Source organism: Eretmochelys imbricata, chromosome 1 (genome assembly GCF_965152235.1).
Source record: "Eretmochelys imbricata isolate rEreImb1 chromosome 1, rEreImb1.hap1, whole genome shotgun sequence".
In the NCBI taxonomy this organism is placed as follows: Eukaryota; Metazoa; Chordata; order Testudines; family Cheloniidae; genus Eretmochelys; species Eretmochelys imbricata.
Window position 1 is genome coordinate 188079523 of NC_135572.1, and position 24374 is coordinate 188103896.

Consider the following 24374-nt stretch of genomic DNA (forward strand, 5'->3'; position numbering starts at 1 on the left):
TTTTTTAAAGAAGTATTTGAATCAGGTGTAGAGGATTCCCCCATTTCCTCTGCAGTTCTAGTAGGCTGAACAGCTGCTGTCTCTTCCCTTTTGCACGGCTCCAGCATGGCAGTTGCTGTTGTACAAGATCTGCAGTGTAGGAGGGGGAGGAGAGAGTAATAGCTGTGGTTGCTCCAATGCCTGCTTCTCTGCTGGGTTGTAGGAGCCCCGGGGCACACAGGACAGGTGCCTACCACACTCTACTTGCTCCTAGAGAAATAAACTACTGATTGTGGCCCTTTGCCTTTTTAAAAATATTTAGCCCTCAGGCTGAAACTGTTGGACAACTGGTTTTAGAGCGTCTAGGCAAGCATAAAGGGTGGAGTGGGAAAGTGGAGAAAAGGCTATGGGAGGGGATGTGTGCATACCTGAAGGGAAAACAGAATTGTGGGAGAAAGATACAGAATGAGAAGAGATGGGAAGAATGAAGTTAAAGAAAATTATACAGGAGGATGAGAAACTAGAAGGGAATGAAATGCAGGAGCCATGGTAACTTTTGTTAATGAAAATGTGCAGGAAGGACTCTGTGACTATCTGGTTTTATATTCTGGGGGGTTTCAAAATAAGTAGGGGGAGTGAAAGAAATCTTCATAGTTTGTACTGTCACCCCTTCTGAGTCACTTCCCATTTATGTGTGACATTCGCTAGCTAGCATGATGAAGCAGAGTTTTTAAACCAGGTTTCTGAAATGGTTTGAATATAAAATCAGAAATGTAGGGCTGATAGGGACCCCAAGAAGTCATCAAGTCCCACCCCCTGTCCTGAGGCTGTAAATGTAGACCATCCCTGGCAGATGTTTAAGAACAGGTTGGACAATGAGGGAGATTCCACAATTCCCTTTGAAGCCTATTCCTGAGTTCAAAATTACCTTTGGAGTTAGGAAAAGCTTTCTACTATCTAACCTAAATCTCTCCTTGCTCCATATTCAGTCTCTCCTTGCTCCATACTCAGCAGGACTACTTGTCCTGCTTTTGGTGGACATGGAGAACAATTGACTAGTCCTCCTTATAACAGCTGTTAACACATTTGAAGACTTAGTAGCTTCCCCCACCATCTTATTCTTCTTTTTGCAAGAGTAACCATGCCTGTTTTAGAGTAGCAGCCGTGTTAGTCTGTATTCGCAAAAAGAAAAGGAGGACTTGTGGCACCTTAGAGACTAACCAATTTATTTGAGCATAAGCTTTCGTGAGCTACAGCTCACTTCATCGGATGCATACTGTGAAAAGTGTAGAAGATCCCACAGTATGCATCCGATGAAGTGAGCTGTAGTTCACGAAAGCTTATGCCTGTTTTAACCTTCCCCCTCTCCACTGTTTCCTGTGTAACTGTGTATAAACCATCTTAAGATATGTTCTAAAGCAGTGTTTTGTTAATACATGCAACCTCAGGGTGGGGGAGGTCCTTGAAGGGGCAGGCTCTGGTGCACTAGAACTAATGCATTTCCAAAATCAAGGTATAGCATGCTGTATAAGGAGTGATAAAACGGGATTCAGTTCTCCATTCTACCCATCCCTGCCCCAGCTGCAGTGGAGCACAGAAAGGGCTGGAATGGATGGTGAAGCTGCTTTAAGTCAACAGTTGAATTGCAGTGCAATGTGTGAAGGAGGTGAGGCTGCTGTATTCATGAATACTATATATGCTATGATTGGCTGACCTGTAAGGGAGGTTTTGTCTGACACTAGAGTTAAATCAAAAAGAGTTGTCAGGAAAAACAACCAGGAACAGCAATGAGCTACTATGTTTGGCTAGAACCCAGCAAAGATAAGATTTATTTGGCCAGGGGTGGGAGCCAAGGCTCTAAAGGACTCTAAACTATTAACTGCAGTGTTGGTCCAATGAAAAATATTACCTCCTCTACCTTCTCACTCAACTGAGAAATCATTGAGAGAGTTGATCAGAACCTATTCCTTTGAACAGCTTGATGATGCAGGCTTTGCAGAGGGCGGCTAAAGAAGTTGCCTTACCTGCCTAACAGGGATGGGGGGAGGGGAGGCAAGATCTAAGTAGGCCACAGCTGGACTTTTTAAAATTCTTGGCCTTCCTATTAAAAATAAATAGCCTGTTTGGAAAAGGCTGTATAGTCACTGAATATGCTACTGGTCACAGTTACTGAATCTAAGTCAGGCCTGCTGAGATAATTATAGTCGATACAGAGTGGGTCTGCAACTGGTCTACATCTGACTAGGAGAGTCTCACAATTCTGAGATGAGAGCGTCTGGCTCATCAGCTGTACTGAGAGGGGACTTTGGTGCAACTAGCTTGGCAACAGTACCAGCACATAACACAGGAAGTAGGCGAGGTGTTCTACTAGCCTCTGCTCACTAGATGGAGGTTGATTTCTTCACGTGGCTGATTATATTGCCCTTTATCTAGCTGCCTACAACTCTGCCCTGTGCAGCAGCAGCCGCCTCATACAGTTCTGACTGCAAGAATGTTAGCCGTGCTGATGTATGCAGAAGTATCATAAATGGATTTTCATATACTACATGAGCAGTTGCTGGAGTTTAGAAAAATCCTTCCTGGAGGCAAGCACCTATTGATTCTGGAACCAATAGGAGAGAACTAACGGGGTATATTTGTAACATTTTCTTTAAAGGCAAAACTGACATTTAGAGAAACTGTTAAATTCAGTCTTGACTGGCACAATGACTATCCCTCTCTGGAAGAGTAAACAGGAAGGGGATGCTTGTCATATTTACAAATACTAAGAGTATGGCAAAAACATGCTATTCCTGCCCTTACTAATACATGGTTACATGTTCCTTAGATTTTGATAGCAGAAGGCTTTGCCTATGCAACATGGACTTCTCCTTCTCCTCCTCCTCCTTGCTGCACCCCCTTCAAAAACAAAAATCTCATTTAGGGGTTGGGAGGGCCTGGTCTCTGCCCCTTGTTATGACCTTGCTATGTGGTAGCTTCCATTTGTTTGCTCTTTGCAGGAGGGTAGGAGCTGCCTTTTCTGAACTATTACCACCATCTACTGTAACTGTCTACCCCACTCGGACCAACTCCACTTAGGGTAGGTCTACACAACTAACAAAAACCCACAGGTGGCTCAGGCTCCAGGGCTATTTCATTTCTGGGCTCAGGCTGGATTCTGGGCTCTAGGACCCTGTGGGGTGGAGAGCCCAGGCTCAGAAATCTACACAGCAATGAAGCAGGGCTACAGCCCAAGCTGGCTGTAGCCCATAGGCCAGCTGTGGGTTTTTCTATAGTCTGTCCATACAGCTGTAGTGGCTTTTAAACAAATAGGAGTTGAGAACCAATATAGGTAATATGGGGGGGAAGAGAAAGTAGTTATGTGTTGTCCTAAGACTTAGGAGGGGATACTCCCAGACCACAGAACCTAAGTAGTATCAGGTCATTAGTACTTTCCTGAAGACTACAGTAGAATAGCTGACTGGTTCTCTCCATTGCAGTATTTTTAGATGATGATTTAAGGCTAGTCCTGAACTACCACAAAACTGGTGACTGTTAGTCACAGCACTCTTAACAATTTCCAGTTTGAGTAATTGCATTAGGCCTATTGCTCTAAAGTGGAGCATTGCTGCTAAGCAGTCATCATATTCTATCCTAGATGTGGGCAAACTACGGTCCATGGGACCATCGTGCCCAGCCTGAGCTCCCTGTTGGGGAGGCTTGCCCCCGGCCCCTTTCCTGCTGTCCCCATCCTCCACCGCAGCTTCAGCTCGCCTTGCCACAAACGCTCTGGGCAGTGGGGCTATGAGCTCCTGCTGGGCAGCATGGCGGTATGGCTGGCTCCAGCATGGTAAGGGGATGGGGAGTGGTTGGGTAAGGGGTAGAGGGTCCTGGGGGGCCTGTCAGGGGACAGAGAGCAAGGGCAGTGGGGGGGGCAGTCAGGGGCTGGGGAACAGAGGGGAGGGGTTGGATAGGGGTGGGGTCCCGGGGGGGGTTGGATGGGTCAGGGGTTCTGAGGGGGGCAGTGGCCAGGGTGTTTGGGGAGGCACAGCCTTCCCTATCCAGCCCTCCGTAGTTTTGCAACCCTGATGTGGCCCTCGGGTTAAAATGTTTGTCCACCCCTGTTCTATCCCCAGAGTAAGCTGTATTACCTGAACGTATATCCCTTTACTTTGGAAATTCACTGAGAAGGAGCCCCCACAGATAAAGTCATTGATTTGGAACACTGTCAGTGAGAACACACATTCTTATGGGAAGTAGACACATGCAAGAAAGATCAACTGCTAACCATGAATGACTAGCCATTTTATAAGTTAGTTATAATACACTCTAGTCCAGGCCACACGTGATTTTGCTTGGGCCTGCTAAAAGGCAGCAATTCTCAGCTTAGCTTATTTTCTCTTCTATTTGAGGGGCTAGAGCATTTCAACTCCATCATTTGAACTCCTTCAGCCAGATGGTTACCTAAGTCTCTCAAATTTCATGCTGGTTTTTTATTCACTGCAGTTCAAGAGGACAATTCCTCCCACACAACTCTCTCAAGTAGAAGAGATCTATTTGACTGAAGGGGTGGGGTAGAGAACATCCTGGGACAGCACTCTTACTAGGGAATTGCTACATTCCAGGAGCTGTAGAGCAATGGTTTACAACCTGGGGTCTGCAGACTACGTCTAAGATTTCCAAAGGAGGCTGCAGCTCTCTTGGAAATTTAGGGGTCCACAAATGAAAAAAGGTTGAAAGCCACCACTGTAGAGAATGCCTCCTTACAAACATTTAGAACGGTCCCAACATTTTAGCCATGATGTGCCATGTTTCACTGTGTGAAGAGATTCCAGCCTTGGCATGCCAAGGTTTTCTCACTCACTGGGGAAGTGAACGCTTCCCAGCTCGCTGTATAATACAGAGTAGAATGTAATTCTGATAAATTAAGGAAATTCTTAGCATTTGAGTCAACAACCTTAGGGAATTACTTTGTTAGTCTGAAAGCTGAATATCCATGTACAAGAGATTTCACAGGCCTGGAGTCAGTCTTATGAGAGACCAGGTACAGCATAGGGGCAAGCAAACTTCCCCATATGCTGCCTCCCTCGTGTGTCAGTCCTCATCTGAGGAAACACCTTTTAGAGAGCAAGGGTAGTTCAGTCTCCAGGGTCCATCTGTTCCTGAGACTGCTTACAAGTAATTTAGTACAGTGCGGTGATAATTTGTGATGTGGACATTTCCCCATGCTCAAAGGTTATTTAGCCATTGAATCACCCATATGTAATTTATTACTGACTAGGCTCCAGGCCAGATTTGGACTGCTGATCAAGAGGTTCCACATCTCCGTATCAGCTGAGCCATCGAAGAACTTCAATTTTTTCTGGAAAGGCAAATACGCTTTGATATTTGTGGATCAAAATGGACTTAACATTGTAAATTGATTACACCAACTATAATTTAAAAGGTTATATTTTATTTAAACACACAGAGACGCTGCATGTTACCTATATCTGAAGAAATACATTTGTTCTCTAGACATTTAGAAAAATTAGCACATCCTTCTCAATGCGAGAAGATTAAAACTGGTCAAGCTAGGTCCCACTTGAAGTTATGTGCACAGCTAGATTTGACCAGTAGGGTTAAGGTTCTTTTTGCTGCAGCTGCTCTTGTTCCCTGGCTTTTAGCTCTTGATTATACCTATAGACAGAAGATAAGTGAAGTCAGCATACAGAAAACCAAACATACGAGTTTGCAAACACATTCCTAATAGCTACACTAGAACCTTTTCATACTATTCTTTGGGAGACATTTGAGAAGTAGCAGGAAGTTTTTAATAGGGTAAAATGTACAGAAGCCTTATCTGTGGGCAGAAACACTCCTGATTTGATTTACATGTGGAAGTTTAATTCAAACTTTTGATTACACTACAAGTGAAGGCTCCCAAGCAGCTGAGCAAGACAATTACTGCAAGATTCCTAAGTGAAATGGCTGACCACTTCTGGACTCATTCTAGCTTGTTATTCCAAGTAGCCACTTAGAGTTGTGGTTTGCCCTCCCAATGAAATAGAGCTGGAGTCCTCTTCCCAGGGGCCATTGCTGCCCAGGCTAAATGAAGGAACTGATGGGAAGGTTCAAGGGATACTAGTGGGAAGTCCAGAGAAATGCATGGCTGGTGGAAGGAGGATTGGGGGAGTTGAGGTTCAGGCCCATGGCAATATGGTTGCCTAAAGGGCAAGTGCACCCTAGGTAGCTTGAAGAGCCTGTCTTATGCTTGGTAGCTAAGACCCAGGAATGGGAATTCTGCACAGATATCTCTAGAGAAATTCTATTTGCTTCTTAAATATTAGGTAATAGGTTTATGATTAAAGTTACAGCATCCCTTTAAAGTTTTGTTCATCTATAATTGTTCTAGTTATGCCAGATATTTACAACCTTAACTCCATTTGCTTGGCATAAAAACACTCAACATTTTTCCCTGGGGTGTGCCCAGTTAATAGTTCTGCAAGATTTTTTTTATACAATTGTTTAAGCTTGACTCCCTTTACCTAGGTCTGTTTGTTATTTAGTGAGCACTAACAAATACTAGAAATTCAGAAGCCACCCAAATAAAGAGTATTTATAGTGAAGAGCCTCCCAGTAGTATGTACATACTTCCATATACGAAAGAGCTGGGAACCACCGGCACAGCCAACAAAGAAATTCACGGTGAATAGACCCCAGTTTTTAGGAATAATAACTAGAGAATATCTTGACCAAATAAGGCCTGTTGGATACAAAACAAAGATTACCATTAAATACTCAAATATGCATCTAATTACATTAAAAATCACTTGAGAAATGTTGATCAGACACTAAAAGGTATTCAAACTGTTCTAGCACATGGACCATGTCCTAATAGAAACATATGGACACATCACATCATTAGTGCCATGATAACCCCGTACCCTCCTCAGCAAGTGGGACCTTAATTCTGCAGCAAGATTCCAGACTGGAGGCACTCTGGGGTAGCAGGCTAGAAAATGTGCAGCAGCTTCAATTAAAAAAAAAATTGGAAGTCACTGGTGGCAGTCAGTGCAGGTATCCCAGCATTATTTGTTTTGATGCTGCGTTGTTTTACATAGTCCCTACTTTTCAGTTTTAAAGTATGAGACTTTTTGACAATGTGTGACTATCAGAAGTTGTGATGAGGAAGGAAGCGTGTGTCTGTGTGTGTGTGTGTGGGGAGACTGTAGTAGTAAGTGGAGCTTTTGGCCCATCAGAAGGCATGGGCAACAGTTTGGGATGTGGTTTTAACAGAGAGCTGATATGCTGCAGTGATCAGCAGTGGAATAATTAATCATGCTGAAACTAAGTGTCACCCCGTTAGGATGAATGCAGATTATGGAAGTCAATACACTGACTTACACACTTATTTTACACAGAGAAACTTGAAAGTATGAGAGTTAGGGCTTGTCTACAAAAAAGGTTTTTCCAGTTATACTGGCGTAATGTATTAGTGCTTCCACAGCACCATGACCTAACCCCCAAAGGCCACTCAAACTTGAGTAAGTGTCCACGTGGAGAGCTATACTGGTACAACTCTAGCACTTTACACAAATAAAAGGTAGTGGGTGAATTTAACTTCCCATGTAGTTAAGCCCTTCCACTGTTTAGAAAGTGAGAATTTAGATTCTGAAACAACGCCCTGGCAATGGGTGGATTTTGTGGTGAATTTCATGGCCACAGAGTACCTACAGCCCTCTCTGTAATATAAGTAGGTTATCAGAAAATATCTAGGCCTATCATAGAAAGAGGGATCTTCTGATAAAAGGCTGAAGTTAAATTTTTTAGCACATAATAGAATCTGTGAAACAGATTAATGTATAATTGAGCATTAATCTTGTGGTGAAGATTCTTTATGAAGAAGAAAAGATTACAAACTGGTGAGGATTCTGGTCAGAGGTGTAGAAACAGAATGCATTCACCTGTTGCCATTAACACTGCAGACTGTGCTGTACTGAGTTTTTCTGCTGGTCTGGTCATATCAGCCATTCCAGCACATACCAAACCCTGTAAAGAAAAGACACGGCCAACTTTAGTCGGCAAAGTAATTATTTCACTTATTTGTCACCAACACCACTCTAAGTGCAGAAGTATCCAGAGAGCCCATTGCAGTTTGTGATGCACAAGCATGTACAAAACTTACAGTCTGGGGCATAAGCCAGCTAATAACTGACAAGGAATAGGATAATATTTCTCTCCTCTGAGCAGGGTATTCCATAGTTGTCCACTGTGTGATTTCTTGTGTCCAGTGCTGGACTCTGAGGATACTGAACAAGATGGACGCTTGGTCTGATTTGGCATTGCAAGTCCTGTGTTCCCAGTTCAGAAAATGGAGTTGCAATCTTTATTATAGCATTGCAGTAGTACAGTAGGCAGTGTTTTTGCCCTCCTCTCACAAAGTGTAAATGTTTAATGTAGAGCATATGGCAGAGTTCTTAGTGTCCCAGAAATGCTAGGCCTATAGTTTGCTTCCGGTCCTATACAACAATTTACTTACACTGGCAGTTACTGCACCAGTTCACTGATGCTAAGTACAGTAACTCCTCACTTAAAGTCATCCCGGTTAACGTTGTTTCGTTGCTGATCAATTAGGGAACATGCTAGTTTAAAGTTGTGCAATGCTCTCTTATAACGTTGTTTGGCAGACACCTGCTTTGTCCACCGCTTGCAGGAAGAACAGCCCGTTGCAGCTAGTGGTGGGGGCTTGGAACCAGGGTGGACCAGCAGCCTCCCACAATCAGCTCCCTGAGTCAGGTCCCCCAAATCATGAGATTTGTTTAAAATTAATAGGTTAGGGTTTTTATTCACCTTCTGGTTTTTGAGCCTTTAGAGTTCATGTTTAAGCTTCTCTCTGGAACTATGAGGGCTAGAAACTTTAAATTTCAAGATGAAAGCTGAGCTTCCTAAAGAGTCACATAACCCCCCAGCTCCCGGAGTTTAAGACACACACCAACTCTCACAAGACTCAACGATATGTTAATCAACACACTATTTCAGCCTAGTAGTGGCATTCATTTTTCAAATACATAAGATAGAAATTGGTTTCCATGGGTCATACATAGGAATTTGTCTAAATAGACACCTAGTTTTTGAAGATGTACTTTTAAAAAGTGGACTGTCACTTGCATGTGTGGCACCAGATGCCTTAAGCTTTATGAAAAGGTAAACGGAATGCTGGAAAAATAATTATTTCAAGAATAGCTAGAACTCACATCTTCAAGAAAACTGAGAAATAAACATTGATGGGCCACTGATTATTAAAACTATCTAAAAGGAAGATTAACATACTGGCTAACATCTTACTATTTTACCATGAGGTATCACTGCCCTCTGCTGGACAGTATCAGTCTTGTTTAGTATCCAACTGTAGCTTCTAGTCACTTAAGTTTCAGAGTAGCAGCCATGTTAGTTGTATCCGCAAAAAGAAAAGGAGGACTTGTGGCATCTTAGAGACTAACAAATTTATTTGAGCATAAGCTTTCGTGAGCTACAGCTCACTTCATTGAATGCATTCAGTGGAAAATACAGTGGGGAGATTTATATACACAGAGAACATGAAACACTTAAGGATGACAAAACCTTAGTATTACTGTCAGTAAGGACTCCTTTGGCTTGAGTGACAGAGGCTTGTGTGTTTTTGAAACTAGAGGCCTTGTGTTGTATTCTCAGTGCATCATGTGGTTTATGTTGCCTTATACGTTAGGAGAGCCATGCAGGACTTATCTAGGAAAAGATACAGTTTCAACACATCTACTTAATATAGATTAATACAGCAAGCCCCTCACATACAGGGAAAAAGCCATTTTATGGCAGTTATGTTATCAGAAGGCTACATATAATTCCAATTTCAGCTTGAGGGCAATGTTGTGGAGTCACAGGAAGCCTGGTATGGCATTACAGTGCATAGGCCTACTGGTAATGCTGCATCAGCTAAACGGCTGCTATGCATAAAACAGAGAAAGATCTACTGGAAAAACAAAAACCCAAAGCTAAAGCAAAGGATGAGGAGAGGAAGAGTAATCTGACTGTTGGACATAAACGGCCTGAAAGCTAGTAAATATTTTCAAAAGATACCTTTCTACAAATACTAGTTAGCTCATTTTTGACATAAAACCAATGCCAACAATAGACTAAAAGGCTGACATGGATGAGGACCAAGAGTGAACAGCCCTGAATGTAAACCTGACATGTAGACTCAAGCCACTAAATTTCATAATGGAGGACTGTTATAGGGAAGTTGAACTGCACTAAAATCAAGGAGTTCCCATTTACCAGAATGGTAATTTATTTTCACTTGTTACCTAGGCAGTGTTTTTTAAAAAAGAGATTATATGCTAGAATATGTTTAAACAAAGATATTGCAGAAATATAAGTACATCCTGGTACGAATAAACGGAGTCTCAGAAACTCAGCTTTGTCCTAGATTCACTGCAATTGTAGTGCTGAGGCACCAGTTGTAGCATGTCTGTTCAAAGTGACCTTGCAGTCCTCCCCATTTTAGGCCGTCATCTCAAGAAGTCAGTTTTAGCAACTGACTTCCAAGAAAAAAAACACGGCTGGATTGTTGTGCTACTCCATTGGGGGTGGACTGCTTTACAAGGAGTTTTGCATTGGGCCTGGCAATAGTTATTTCACAGCAGAGGGCTCTTCAGTGAAAGTGTGTTTCTCACTGACCTCCAAGAATCACATTGTTGTCACGTGTGCTCTCTACCATTAGAGTGAAGGTATAGTCATTCGGACTCATTCCACATTTTAAAAACAATTAGGAGCTTAATAGCAAATCCTTTGATGGCGTGGCCAAGACCATTCATACCAAGAACTAGTCACTTTCCTCCTGGGTGGCTGAAAATCATTCCCTGACCCACAGAAACATTAACAATATCAGCAAACTGACTTCTTATACTTACCCATTTCATAACAGGTGCCCAGAAAAACACTGTTTTGGGACCTGGAGGGAAAAAAAAACCCGCAACAATTTGAGTTAAGGCATAATAAACCACACACTCAGATATAGCTGTAATCGTACCAAAATGTATTTTTTAATGCATTTGTACGAATCCCACAGTTGAGGGAACAGCATTGTCTCATGCACACCACAGTACATACAGGGAGAGCTTTTCTACTCTGCTAATGCCTTTCTAGTCTGACCCACAACCCCTCTTCAACATTACGGTCTTAGCAGTAGTATCCAAGGCCGTTTTGTTTTCTAGGTTATTAGACTGGCAAGTGAGCCAATAGCTGCAGTGTGAATAATGCAACTGTGGCGAACAAAAAAAAAAAGTGAGGTCCCAGCTAGTGGCAATACAAAAAGCTGTATCACATGTAGATCCGCTCTTATGGCAATTCATGACAGTTTTAGTCCCACATAACAATGTTTTTTTCCTCCATGAATTCCAAAGTACTTTAGTCTGATTTCCTGGGTGTGTTCTCATCAGTAGTGTCTCTCCCAACAGCTGTAGTATAGCCATCTCTTGTGTGACAACAGATCTGCTCCACCACCATATATGATTAAAAAGTGGAATTCAGGAGGCAAAAGTAATTATCCATACTGGAATTTTCCCAGCAGGGCTACTGTCCTCACCCGCATGCAAAAAAACGCTTGAGTGACGATGAACAGTCAGGATCTTAGGTCTGACTGATCCAGAACATGGTGGATACAATTTTCAGGAGCGTTTAATTTATGTAGAAGCTTAAGTTCTGATTGACTTTGAGTGCAACATTCTGAGAGCAGATGTAGGACAAGAAATGCCTATGTATTTTTGTCTCCCAAATACACATCATACCTAAGGGTCAAAACTTTCAAGTTCAAGTCGCAGAAGTTAGGCATCCAAGTCAGCAGCTTGCTTTCCAAGTCTGCTGATTTTCCATTGACTATGGACCCAAGGGAAAAAATCAAGGTGCCTTATTTTTAGCTCCCCACAATTAAAAATTGTCCTAAATGTTTTAACTGTCACTGCTGGCAGCAATTATTCCCTGTGAAAGTAAGAGTACAGGAGCATATCACCACTCTAACTTAAGGTTATAAAATCAGTTGCCACACATCTTTGAAGCAACTCAAGCCCTATAAAATATTTAGCAACAATAACGGTTTAAAATACAACAACTGTTTTTACATTCTTGCACTGTGCTCCCAGACCCATACTGCTTGTAGAACAGAGATCGCTTGCTGATAATTTCCTTTCTTTCAGCAGCACCTCCCACAATTCTGGACATTTGGGCAGCTCCCCTCAACTCTGCAGCTCAAGGAGGTGGATCAGCATTTTGGTGCTATGTGCTCTGGCCATGTCCTCTCTGCTCCCAGTTACTGCCCAATGATTTATTGCAAAGCTGTAAAACTTGAACTTGCATAACATTTTTCAGAATTAACAAAATAACTACATACATTAGACCAAGAAAGACGATTGAATATCTGACCTTAGGCTCATGAGCCATCTATGGAAGATAGAATTATGGGAGATGCTGCCAGCAAAAAGAAAACTAATGGTAAGAAGCTTTACATTATGCAGTCCAGCATCTCCCACAATTCTGGACATCTGGGATGTAGTGAGCAGTGAACAGTGGTAGGGAGGGTTATGGAAAAAAATTTGGTAGGAAAGAAGGGAATACCCACCCTCCTGTTTGAAAGCTCACTCAAAAGGCTACATTATTTCTGGGCTACCACCTGCAGCACCTTCTTTCCAAAGGAGACCTTTGCAGAAGACAAAGTCCACCTCATAGCAATTCAAGAAGGTATTACCTTATGACCTTTGCAAATTTCCGAAGCGGACGCACTTTCTCATTCTGCCCTTGAAGTTGCTAGGGATCTTGTGGGGTGCACCTTAATCCCTTCTAGGATAGGAATTTAAAATGCTTTATAGGCTTCCACCCAGCAACGGAGGACTTGGAACTTCTGAGTCTCTGGCATTTTGGGTGGAAGGAGGACACAAATAAAGCCCAATCTTTCTGTGGATTCTGTAAGCTAGAGACAGATTTTCAACACACTGACATCTAAGGTGCGCTACATCTTTTCAGCTGGATACTGAGGTTTTGGATAGAAGAAAGGAAGCATAAAACTCTTGGGAAGTATGGAAGGAGGAATTCACCTTAGGAAGAATGGATTTTCTGGAGGCCTGAGTACTACCTTAGCCTCATGGAGCATGCTTTAAGGCACCTGAAGAGATAATAGCTGCCACATCTGTCAGACAAGTTTCAAAGCTGGCAGAGTTAAGAAACAAAATCTTAATGGATAAGTAAAACGCCGACACTGATGTCAAAGGGATGGGCTGGTCAAGGCCCTCAATACCAGTAGTAGGTCCCATTTTGGAAAGAATGGGCTGACCGCTGGGCTGGCTAACTGGACTGCGTGAAGGAATCTGGCTACCTGGGGGCTATCTGCCAGGAAGCACAAGGAGCCTGTGAATAGCACGCTACTAAAAACAGATCTGGCATGTAATGATTCTGGACTACCTATGCCTTCTTGGAAAAAATCCAAAATGGTTGGGATTCCTGGATTTGTCTTGTGCTCTTGACACCTGTAGTTGAATCTGGACCAGACAGAGGAGTAAGCATGTACTCATGACCCCCACGTCATAATCTCATGACCCCCTGAGTGGTCACAACCCCCAGTTTGAGAACCCCGGGACTAGGCTCTTTGGCCAACTGTGTGATAAGACATTGGTCTCCATGGCTCCAGAGTCTGTCTCCCTGGTGAAGTATTTCAGTATCTTTGCATTCATATGATTCGTAAACAGGTCCACTGAAAGGAGGCTGAACGTTTGAGTGAGGAAGTCAAAAACCTCCTGATTCAGGCACCACTAGGAGCTGTTGACCCTGCTGAGCCAGTCCACCTTTCAGTTCAGATCCCCTTTTGAGAGATCACTCTGAAGTTAAGAGAAATTGCTCCCTGTGCCTCATTATTTCCATTGCTTCCACATGTAGCACCTGACTTTGTTTTGCCTTGGTTGCTTAAATATACACTCATAGTTATGTTGTCTGACTGAACTTGGGACTCTTTTCTCCTCTAGTGCAGACTGGAAATCAGAGTCAGCTTGCCCACATTCAGCTCTAGAAGGTTTATGCTGTGAGCTGTTTGGGTTCAAGTGTACTTCCCAGTCTTCCAGGTTGCCACCAGGTGTGAGAACTAGAGTAGTGGTTCTCAACCAGGGCTACGTGTACCCCTGGGGTATGCAAAGGTCTTCCAGGAGGTATAGCAACTCATCTAGATATTTGCCTAGTTTTACAATAGGCTACATAAAATGCCCCAGTGAAATCAGTACAAACTAAAAGTTCATACAGACAGTGACTTGTTTATACTGATCTATATACTGTACACTGAAATGCAAGTAAAATTTTTATATTCAAATTGATTTATTTTATAATTACATGGTAAAAGTGAAAAAGTAGACAATTTTTCACTAATAGTTGTTGTGACACTTATGTCTGATTTTGTAAGCAAGTAATTTTTAAGTAAGGTGAAACTTGGGGGACTCCTGAAAGAGATACAGTAGTCTGGAAAGGTTGAGAGCAACTCAACTACAGGATCTGGAAGCAAGATGGGCATACCTTTGTGGACAGTATTGTGGGCTGATCACCACTGTAGGGAGTTGATCACCTGTGTTGGAACGCATATTTGATCTTTCATGCATTCCAGGGAGTTGTCCCACTGCTTTAGGATAAAGGTTTGAAGGCATCTGATATGTGGCCATGGAGCAATCCCTATCCATGACATCGGAGGCCCAGCAGTTTAAGACATAGTGCTATCGGAGGCTTTCTGCAGCTTTGGAGCAAAATGACAGAATTCTGGACTTTCTGGAGCCTCTCTTATGAGGAGGAGGAGTAGAGCTTTGCTACTGAGGTATCTATTTCTGTGCTCAGATGACTTAGTCTGGTGGATGGAATCAAGACATTTTTTTGGACACTGATGAAGCCATGCACTTGCAGGAGATTCAACATCTGAGACATGGCTTTGTGCTCCACTGACTGCAATGGAGCACTATTCAAGATGTCATTCAGGAAGGTTCAGGTAGATTCCCTGCAAGCTAAGTCTAGCTATGATCACTACTATCATCTAAATGGGAACGTTTGGTACTGATGTTTCGTGCTGCAGTCAAACCTCAGAAGTCTGCAGGGGCATCATCTGATGAGGATATGGAGGTATGCATCTGTTAGATGTGCTTAAGTTTGGAAGCATATGCCATATCTGAAACCCTGCTGGGTCTCATTTTCCTTGGAGAGGGGAAGGGACTTTGCCCCTGAGCAAATTGCGAGGGAGGGAGGAAGGCTGATTAGAAGCTCTGCTTCTTTCTCCAGAGCACTCAAGCCCCCTTCTAAGACCAGGGAGGACGTGTGGCCCCACAAACCTCTCTTTGTTCTCCAGGTATCCCTTGGGACTTACCCCTCCAAGTGGACTGGCTGGGGTCCTCCTCACTTTTGGAGCTTCACCTTGATCTCTAATGGGGTTCTGCTCCATTTGTTTCATGCTGGAGTTTTGGCTACTTTGCTGAGAAGGGGACCCCATCTGCCTGTCCAACTTATAACCCCAGGACCTAATGGAGTTAGGGTTGGTCGGTCAGGCACAGTCTGGGCACAAGTTGCCATCTGCTGAACCTTGGAAGGTTGCTTCACACAAATACTACTTGACTTTGACATGGTGCTTTCTTGGCTGCTCTGCCATGCCTGTATAGGGGCAGAGGAGCTGGCAGGGAGGCACTGTAGTGGAGATGGAGGGTAGGCTAAACCATTAGAGCATTAACCAATCCAGGGAGGTATAAGATGAAACAAAAACTGCTCCCTATTGCCCAAACTGAATAGGAGAGGAAGAAAACAAAACAAAACAACCACCCCCACCCCGCCAACCACACAGAATAGGGGATGGAGCAATTGACCACCAACTGCTTCGTGCCAGGGAGCCATAGAATCTGGTGCATGAGGACGCGTAACCAGATCATGTGGTGTCAAAACATTGATCTGCCTCTGTAAGCTGCAGAGTGGAGGGGAACAGCCCAGATGTCCAGAACTGTGGGAGACACTGGGGTGCAAAAAAGACCTGTATTTTTCTGCTCTGGTTTGGAAGTGAAAACAATTCTACCTGGCTGGGCATATTTATGGTGCAGATGGAGCTATATAACATTCAATATTTTTTAAATAGCAGTTATCTTCTCATGGAAAGATCTTGGTTATTGTACCAGCATCACTTTCAGCAGAACTAACTGCTTCTGAGTCAGTCTAAATTCTTTGAGGTCCCACAAAACTGGCATTAAATACTCAGACTGTTCATTTGTTGACAAGTGAAATTAAAACCATGTACAATGGTCTCAGTTTTTGGGACAGGTTAACAAGATTGTACCCTTATATTAAAAGTAGAAAGTTCTCAGAACTCTTAAGCAAACATGTAGAATGTAATGCAAACTAAGTGAAACACATAGATTGGTTCTGAAGCACCAAGTTAAACCAGGTCCGTACTGCAGTTTTGTTAACAGATTAAAGCCCACAGCCCATTCAGTTTGTTCTGTCTGAATTCACCCTTGTGTTTTTGGACAAGAAGTTCTTCAGGACAAGGATGTGTTACATTTTATGCATTGTATAGTACTGGGTACATTTAGGATACCAAGACTGATCTCTTGCAGCATAATAAAATATTAGTGAACTTATCTAAGACTTCTCACAGCTGCAACTTACACATAGTGCCATCAAACACTCCTTTTATTTATCAATTTCCTAGAATACAGCAGAGTTCTCAATGGACTTGCAGAATTAGAGACTAGCTGTATGCTGAAAAAGGAGCAAGGAAAAGATTCCAGAAAGCTTAGATGGAGATCTCGAATTCAGACAGATTTAGCATGTAATATTTGATAAAAATACTGTCACAATGTCACATTGTTCCATGCAGTAAGCAGGTACTTCTCAATCTAAGAGAATCTGGTTGTGTTGACTTACATCAGTGGTGCTGCAGTTTTTTATTTTCACAGTCGCCATGTTACATTATGAGTGTAATTATGGTTAATGCACTTTAGTACCATTCATTTTAAACAATAGGCAAGACTCCTCTGGGGGATGCCAGGTTCATTATCCCCTCTCCTAGAAGGCTCTTGCTGTTCTCACTCATTTATAAAAAAGAAACAACAATTACGTGACCTGACCTAGCATTTGGGTCAGCAAGGGAACATCAGCTGCAAATGTCCCTAGGTACCAGTTAGGATGAACACTGCATATCCTCATACTCTAATAAAAATGCCTGTTTAAGAAATGTACTAGCAGGCAAGCACAGATGTGAGTCAGTAGGGTATAATACAACAGGGGCAGGGGTGTCAGTGGGTATCGATGGCTTAAACAGTAGTTCTTGGAGCGTCATGCACCCACACTCACACCAAGAGTAAGTATTGTAAGTAAATGAATACTCAGCAGGATTTAAAGAACAATATTCTGTACTCCACTGCATTCAAGATTTGTGCCCTAAATTAGATTTTTAAGTCAGCCTACATTGTGGGAAAAATGCCTTATACAGAATAGCAGCAGTGTATTATGCTGGCACTAGTAAATCAAGCCTCATTAGGAGACAATTACTTGGTAAACATGAAAACTAAAATGGAGTTATTCTTATACTGTATAAAGGCTTTGCAACTCCTGAAGTTTGCTAGAACAGCCTAACAATGCAAGCTGTAACTTTGCCTTTGTAATATGCTACTAGATTCACAGATCTAGTTTTACAATAAACACTGGTAGCTTGCACTTCTACATAGGTTTTAAATTTCTAAATTATAAAGTTTGTGACACTGACATTCTACTCAACAATCAAAGATTAAAAGCATTCATGACTATACTAAGTGTGAAGTACCAGTATATTATACTAAGTTCTCTTTATAAGGGAGAGCCTCCCGAATACAGTAAATAGACTGAAGGCAGATATAGCAGGTCATTATAAGGTACTAGTAGCTGCAAGTCCATGCTGTTGTACAGGTGCAATTCACAAAGTCACATGCGTAACCTCCCCCCCGCCCCTAAATTAGGGCTCTTGTTTCCATGTAGTGTGATGTAGTGAGCAGTGATGCTGTTGTACGTGTTCCCCAAAGTTTGGGCATGGTGCTGCCCCCTGGCTGGAGGCACAGTCATCTTTGTTACCCCAAATAGCTGTTGCTTCCACCTTCTCTGCCTGTGTCATATTCCAGCTGCCACAGAGCCTTCAGACTCCAACATTCCATCTGGTTTTCACAGGGCCCAGTGATGATTGAACCTGGTGATATTCTAAATAAAGAGCTTTCAACCATGACTGTAGCTGTTTCCATCACATCATACTGACTCAGACATCACAGGCTACAAAAGAGGTGGGCAAACTATGGCCCAAGGGCCACATCCGGCCCTCCAGGTGGTTTAAACCAGCCCTCGAGCTCCTGATGGGGAGCAGGGTCTAGGGCTTGGCCTGCTCTTGCACTCCAGCTGGGGAGCGGGGTCCAAGATCGCTCCGTGTGCATATGCCAAGGCTCCTGGAAGCAGCAGCATGTCCGGCCTCCGGCTCTTAAGCTTTGGGGCAACCAGGGGGTTGCGTGCACAGCCCCTCCAAGCACCACCCCTGCAGTCACATTGGCTGGGAACTGCAGCTAATGGGAGCTGCAGGGGCAGTGCCTGCAAACAGCGCAGCACTGCCTGGTCACACCTTTGCATAGGAGCAGAGCGGGGGACATGCTGCTGCTTCCAGGAGCTGCTTCAGGTAAGCACCGCCCGGAGCCTGCACCCCTCCCGTGCCCCAACCCCAGCCCTGATTCCTATCCTGAACCCCAACCACCTGCCCCAGTCTGAACTCCTCATTTCTGGCCCCACCCCAGAGCCTGCACGCCCAGCCTTCGCCCTAACCCTCCCTCATGCCCCAGCCCTGATCCTCCGCCTGCCCTCTGAACCCCTTGGTCCCAGCCTGGAGCACTCTCTTACACCCCAAATCCCTCATCCCCAGCCTCACTCCAGAGCCCTCACCTCCAGCTGGAGCCCACCCCCCATGCACCCCAACCCCCTGCCTGGAGCCCCCTCCTGCACCCTGAACTCCTCATTTCTGGCCCCACCCCAGAGCCCACACCCCCAGCCAGCCCTCACCCGCTTCTGCACCCCAACCCCAATTTCGTGAGCAGTCATGGCCCACCATACAATTTTCATACCAAGATGTGGCCCTCTGGCCAAAACGTTTGCCCACCCCTGGACTACAGAATGACAATTCTTGAATCTTATTCTATAGATTATATAGCATAGAAAGCTTCCTTACCTGGCCCCTTCTACAATGTCTGGGAAGTTTCTCTACTAAATCAGGTTTAAACATGTCTGCTAGGACTTCTCCCTCAGTGTGGAAACTCACCCATAGCCTTACTCCTGTTTAAGCTTTTCCCTCCTATCCACCTTCTAGACCTTTTACATTTGCAACACTAATGGCAGACAGGTCTAAAGTCTGACCTACTTCTTCCAGCTATGTCTTAGGATCTTCCCAGGGAGGGTGCCTGGATAGTTTCTTGCTCCAGAGGATGTGGCTGTATTTATTTTGGAACCTGGAGTGGCACACAGAGTTGAGGAAATGCATTGCTTGTTTATTCACTGACTGCATGTCAAGTTCATAGTATTTAAAGCCTTAAGAAAGAGAAGACCAGTCTGAGGGCCGGGCCATGGATTTACGTTCACCAGTGAAAGCAACTGGTAGGCTCAAGTGCTAAACGTTCATAGCATAATCTTTATCAAGGGCCTCCCAAATTCAAATGCTTTCTTTCTCACATGTTTGCCTGAGCATTGGTGGCATCCTTCCATACAGTAAAGTCTAGTACCTATTTCTTCCAGATTACGGTGGGGTTTTTCACAAACATTATTTTCATGTTCATTTATGCTGGTGTGGGTGATGTTTTACTCCTGCATTCAGGAAAATGCCTGTTCAAGTTATGTTTAGTATTTGTGATAGGGTCTGTAAGCTTCCAAGCATGTATGCATGCAAACATCTGATTATTTTCTATGTATTTTTCCCTAAAAATACTTCAGTGTCCCTGCAGCAAAGGCAATGGTCTTTCAGTTACAAAGCCGATAAGCCAGTACACATGCACTTGAGGGAAAAAGTTGCATAGGAATCTGACTGGAATTTTAAACTAATACTTGAAAAAAAAATATCTTGACAAAACCCTGAAGAAAATGCTCCTCAAATTATTAATGGAGTTTTAAAATGACAGTGAGCTGGTTCAGAAACTCAAGAGGAGGGTGAGAACCGCTGTTTGCAAGGTCTTCCTCAGAAGAGAAGTAACTCAAGAATGTGACAAAAGCTCTGTTTTGATTAATTGATAGCCTCCACATGCATTTTGATCATAATAAAAATAAACTGACTAAAGACACTTTATGAAGCTTTGAATGTATTACACATATCTATACTTACTGAACTGAATTCGTCCCTAGTGTAACTATTATTACATCAGGCATAAATTTGGGTCATAAAAATACAAGATCTTAGTTTGAATATATGCTTCCTGCTCCTAACAAGAAACACACAGTACACTGATGAAGTAATATATAATTCACACCAAGAGATGGGCTCTGCTTTGTTCATGAATCCCTTGTTGAAATCTGACTATCCATCCCTGATTAAGAAGCTTTAAACAGTGAACACATGACAGAACACAAGCCAAGTCACATCTCTCTGCTGCTAACACTAGTTTTCCATCAAGTGGCAGCCAATTGGAAGTGGAGGAGTTGGCTTTGCACTCACATTTGTCAGAAGCTTTCACTGTCCTCTAGCCATCTTAATTAGTTTGAAAAACATTACTCAAATGCAAGATTTTTTTTTTTTTAGTATTTCATCCAAAGTGTTCTCCAGGTCAAAGTAAACGGATTTCTCTTAGACAAACAATTTAGAATCTAGGTAAAAAGTCACTTATCAAACGAGGCCATCAAACTAGGCCTCACCAAGGACAGATGACTGTACATTAAGCGCTTTCCTTTTAGGACAAAAAAGTATGTTTCATGTTGGATGGCTTTTGTTCTAGTTAAATGTGCCCAAAAGCCCTGGAGCTCTCTATTGAAGCTCTCTATCTATAGAGCAGGTACAGAAGGGGGGAGAAAAAAAAAAGGGGAGGGAGAAAACCTGGATTCGTGCTAGAAATGGCCCACCTTGATTATCATACACATTGTAAGGAGAGTGATCACTTTAGATAAGCTATTACCAGGAGGAGAGTGGGGTGGGGGGGAAGAGAAAACCTTTTGTAGTGGTAAACACCATTTTTTCATGGTTTGTGTATATAAAAAGATCTTCTGTACTCTCCACAGTATGCATCCGATGAAGTGAGCTGTAGCTCACGAAAGCTTATGCTCAAATAAATTGGTTAGTCTCTAAGGTGCCACAAGTACTCCTTTTCTTTATATGGTACTGTAGTCATTCAGTTGTGTTATCCACCTTGACAACAATTGTCTTTTTTTTTTTAAACCAGCATGAAAGCATGCACTTCTATTTTCCTTAGTATCTTCTATTTGTTAACTATAGTCATTTTGAATGTCTGGCCAACTTCTTCCCTCAAACATAGCACTCCTAGGGACTCCTGCTCCCGGGTATATGCATAGAATTTGTCACATAAAGAGTAGATAAGCATGTCTCTTCTTAAGGCCATCAAGACACATGATCGATCCACTTATCTTCTTGGATTCTCCTGTCTCGAGACCTTTCTCCTCATTTTCTCCCTACCCCCATAAAAGGGCACTAAACAGAACAATTGCTACCAATTAATTGTGGACACTTGCTGGCTCAAATCTAAACTCCTGGGGAAATGCAAGATAGTACAGAGATCCACACAATTCATGAAATAGCTCCAGTGGTATACATCACTCATGAACAGACAAGACATATTCACTTATTTGTTTTCCCAGCTAGAAAAAAAGCTTTACTTTGTACTGCATAAATGGCAAAATCTACAACAAAATAATTGAAATTTGTTGCCCCCTACTCTCCTCTAGCCATTAACACAACATTTGCTTGAGGGGAGGTGGAAAAAAAAAAAAAAAAAAAAAGCACGTGAAGGTAGTTTTTTATTTAAATAGAAATGTCATTGGCTTTTTATTTTAGACCTACTTCAACTACAGAGCATTAGCTTCTGAACCTGCAACACAGGGGAAGCCAAAGGTTGAGCTGAAGTGGCTCATTTCAGATAAGAAAAAGAAGACAAGCAGCAGTTTGTTTTAAAAGGGATTATACTTCAAGATAGGAGATCCCTACTGTTTCTTTTCCCTTTTCTCGGTCAGATTGATCCAAAGACAATTATGGTTACCAAGTTCAAATCTGTGTCAGCATCATCTCTATTGTATTATTACACTATTTGTAAAATGGCAGTAACACCACACTTAATATGTTCACGTGTTGTAAATAGCTAGAAACCCCACTGCAGTTAATGAAGAGTCACAAGATTTTGGATTTTTTTTTTTTTAAAAAGGGGAGGATGTTCCCATAAGTAAAGTAAACTTGATGAGTGGTATTGTTGCTCTAACACAAATTAGCGTTTCCCCAATACTCCCTCCCCCATACTCCTCTCATATACTCTACAGAAGTGTAGACAAACTCTTAAAGAAAAAAAAAATCTAGTGACTGTCAATTTGATGCTAAATACCACAGCAACAATCCTGTAGTGGCATATCTGTAAGTGACATCCTAATGTCTAATAGGTTCCCGGCCTCAAAAAAGATTTTAAATCCACCTGGGTTCCTTGAAAATTAATATTACTGATCATTGAGACTACAAAGTGCATTTCAAGATCAGAAAAGCAGTAAGATACTATAGGATCCCTTAGTTATTGTATTGTACAGTGATCCATTACATCCATCCCTGTACTCTTAGCAAGTTCGCCAGTACCCAGGTCTGTATGTCCAAGTGCCTACTAGACTCTACAGGATCTTCTGCTTTTCTCCCTTCTCTGGTTACAGGAAGCTCTACTTGGAATAGAGACACGTTTAAAGAAAGTCTTTCTGGTGAAGATCAGAGAGCTTTTCCAAAGAGATCGTGTAACACTCCCGGAAGGCATCTAGGCTCCGAATCGGTCTGAACTCCCCCAACAGCTCATCCCACAGCTGAACCGTCCTTAACAGAAGGCCCTTTATCTTAAGCCCTTTAGGAGCTGCTTTGTCCTAGAGAAGAGCAAAGCCTCAAAAGTTTGCCCCATTTACTATTAAAAAACGATAATTTAGAAACCCAACCTCTGTCTGCCCGCCCCGCACACCCGGCCCGGTAGGTGGGGAGACCCGGGGCCTCGACCTGCCACTGTTCCCGGCCCAGGGTCTCGCAGGGCTGCCAGTCTGTCAGGAAGGAAACAGGTGCCGGGCGGTACCACCCTGCCCTCCCACAGGCCAAGGAAACCGAGGTGCAGAGATGGAGTCACCAGCCCAAGGTCACAGCGAGGCCTGGCCGGGCTCCGGCTCCGCACCCTCTCCGTGCCGCGCTGGGGGCGGGGGAGGAATGGGGGCTCCCAGCCCCTCAAACCCGGGACCGCCGCCCCGCAGCCAGCGCCGGGCACAGGCCGGGGCGCGTCCAGCCGGGAGCCCCGACCGCTCGTCATCCCCTCGGGCAGGGTGACCGGGGCCCCGCCCTGCCCAGCCGAAAGGGGGGCGCGGGCTCAGCCGCAGCCCCCCCCCCCCCGATCCGCCCCGGGGGGGCGCGGCCGGTACCTGCCGGGTGGTTGTACAGGGGTCGCAGCCGCGGCGGCAGCTTGAGCTCGATGCGGTCAAGCAGCCGGTGGTAGGAAGCGCGGAGCCCCGCGACCGCGGCCATGTCGGCGGGGAGAGGAGAGAGGCCCCCGGGCTGGTCTGGGGTCCCAGGAACAGCGGCTGCTCCGACGTCCCTCCGCGACCCGCCGCCCTTCGGCTTCCCTCTGACCCTCCCGCCCCGCGAGCCGCGCTTCGCCAGAGGAGGCCCCAGCTCTACTTCATGCTGATTGGTCCGCTGGGAGGCGAGGGGGCGAGGTCGAGCAGCTCGCCGAGCGCTATTCGCTAACAGGACCTCCTTCTCCCTTGGCGCCCCGCCCTGAGTGGAGAGAGCTGACGCTATGGCGGGAGGGGAGGAGGGGGGTGTTTCCGGCCATCTTTGATAAGGGCAGGAACATCCTTTTCCATTCCGGCTACCGTGCTACCCAAACTAAACATGGCTGCCTTCACGCTTCGGTGCCCCGACCAAGATGGCAGTCGCTGATGAAAGACGTTGGAAGAGCCCGCGGCTTTGTGTGCCCAAATACAAGACGGCCGCTTGTCTGACTTCACTGCCCGCATCCACACAGCCGAATGGTCACGTTCTCGCGATAGGTGTAAGTCTCGAGCGCTGTGAACGGGGCAGGGGCGGAGTCAGGGGCGGGGTGCGATGGGGGTGGGGAGCGGAGGAGCTGCCGCTGTTGCTCGTTCCTCGGCGGCGGCGGCGGGCGGGCGGGTGTGTGCGC

General features: G+C 44.2%; 1 protein-coding gene across 1 annotated transcript; it reads right to left on the reverse strand.

Moving 5' to 3' along the window:
* Positions 1-5393: 5393 nt before the first annotated feature.
* Positions 5394-23841, reverse strand: MPC2 (mitochondrial pyruvate carrier 2). The gene is made up of 5 exons (XM_077820439.1): positions 23614-23841; positions 10890-10930; positions 7905-7989; positions 6592-6703; positions 5394-5637 (listed from the first exon to the last, which is right to left on the reverse strand). The coding sequence occupies exons 1-5, from the start codon at positions 23714-23716 to the stop codon at positions 5580-5582; spliced, it is 399 nt and encodes a 132-aa protein (XP_077676565.1). The 5' UTR covers positions 23717-23841; the 3' UTR covers positions 5394-5579.
* Between the last annotated feature and the right edge of the window lie 533 nt (positions 23842-24374).

Excerpts from the sequence above, each read along its gene's own strand:
- MPC2 (XM_077820439.1), bottom strand. The coding sequence starts at position 23,716 with ATGGCCGCGGTCGCGGGGCTCCGCGCTTCCTACCACCGGCTGCTTGAC. Across the intron at positions 6,704-7,904 it reads TGCAGTGTTAATGGCAACAG|GCCTTATTTGGTCAAGATAT; the intron begins GTGAATGCATTC and ends TGTATCCAACAG. Across the intron at positions 5,638-6,591 it reads CAGCTCTTTCGTATATGGAA|GTATAATCAAGAGCTAAAAG; the intron begins GTATGTACATAC and ends TTCTGTCTATAG.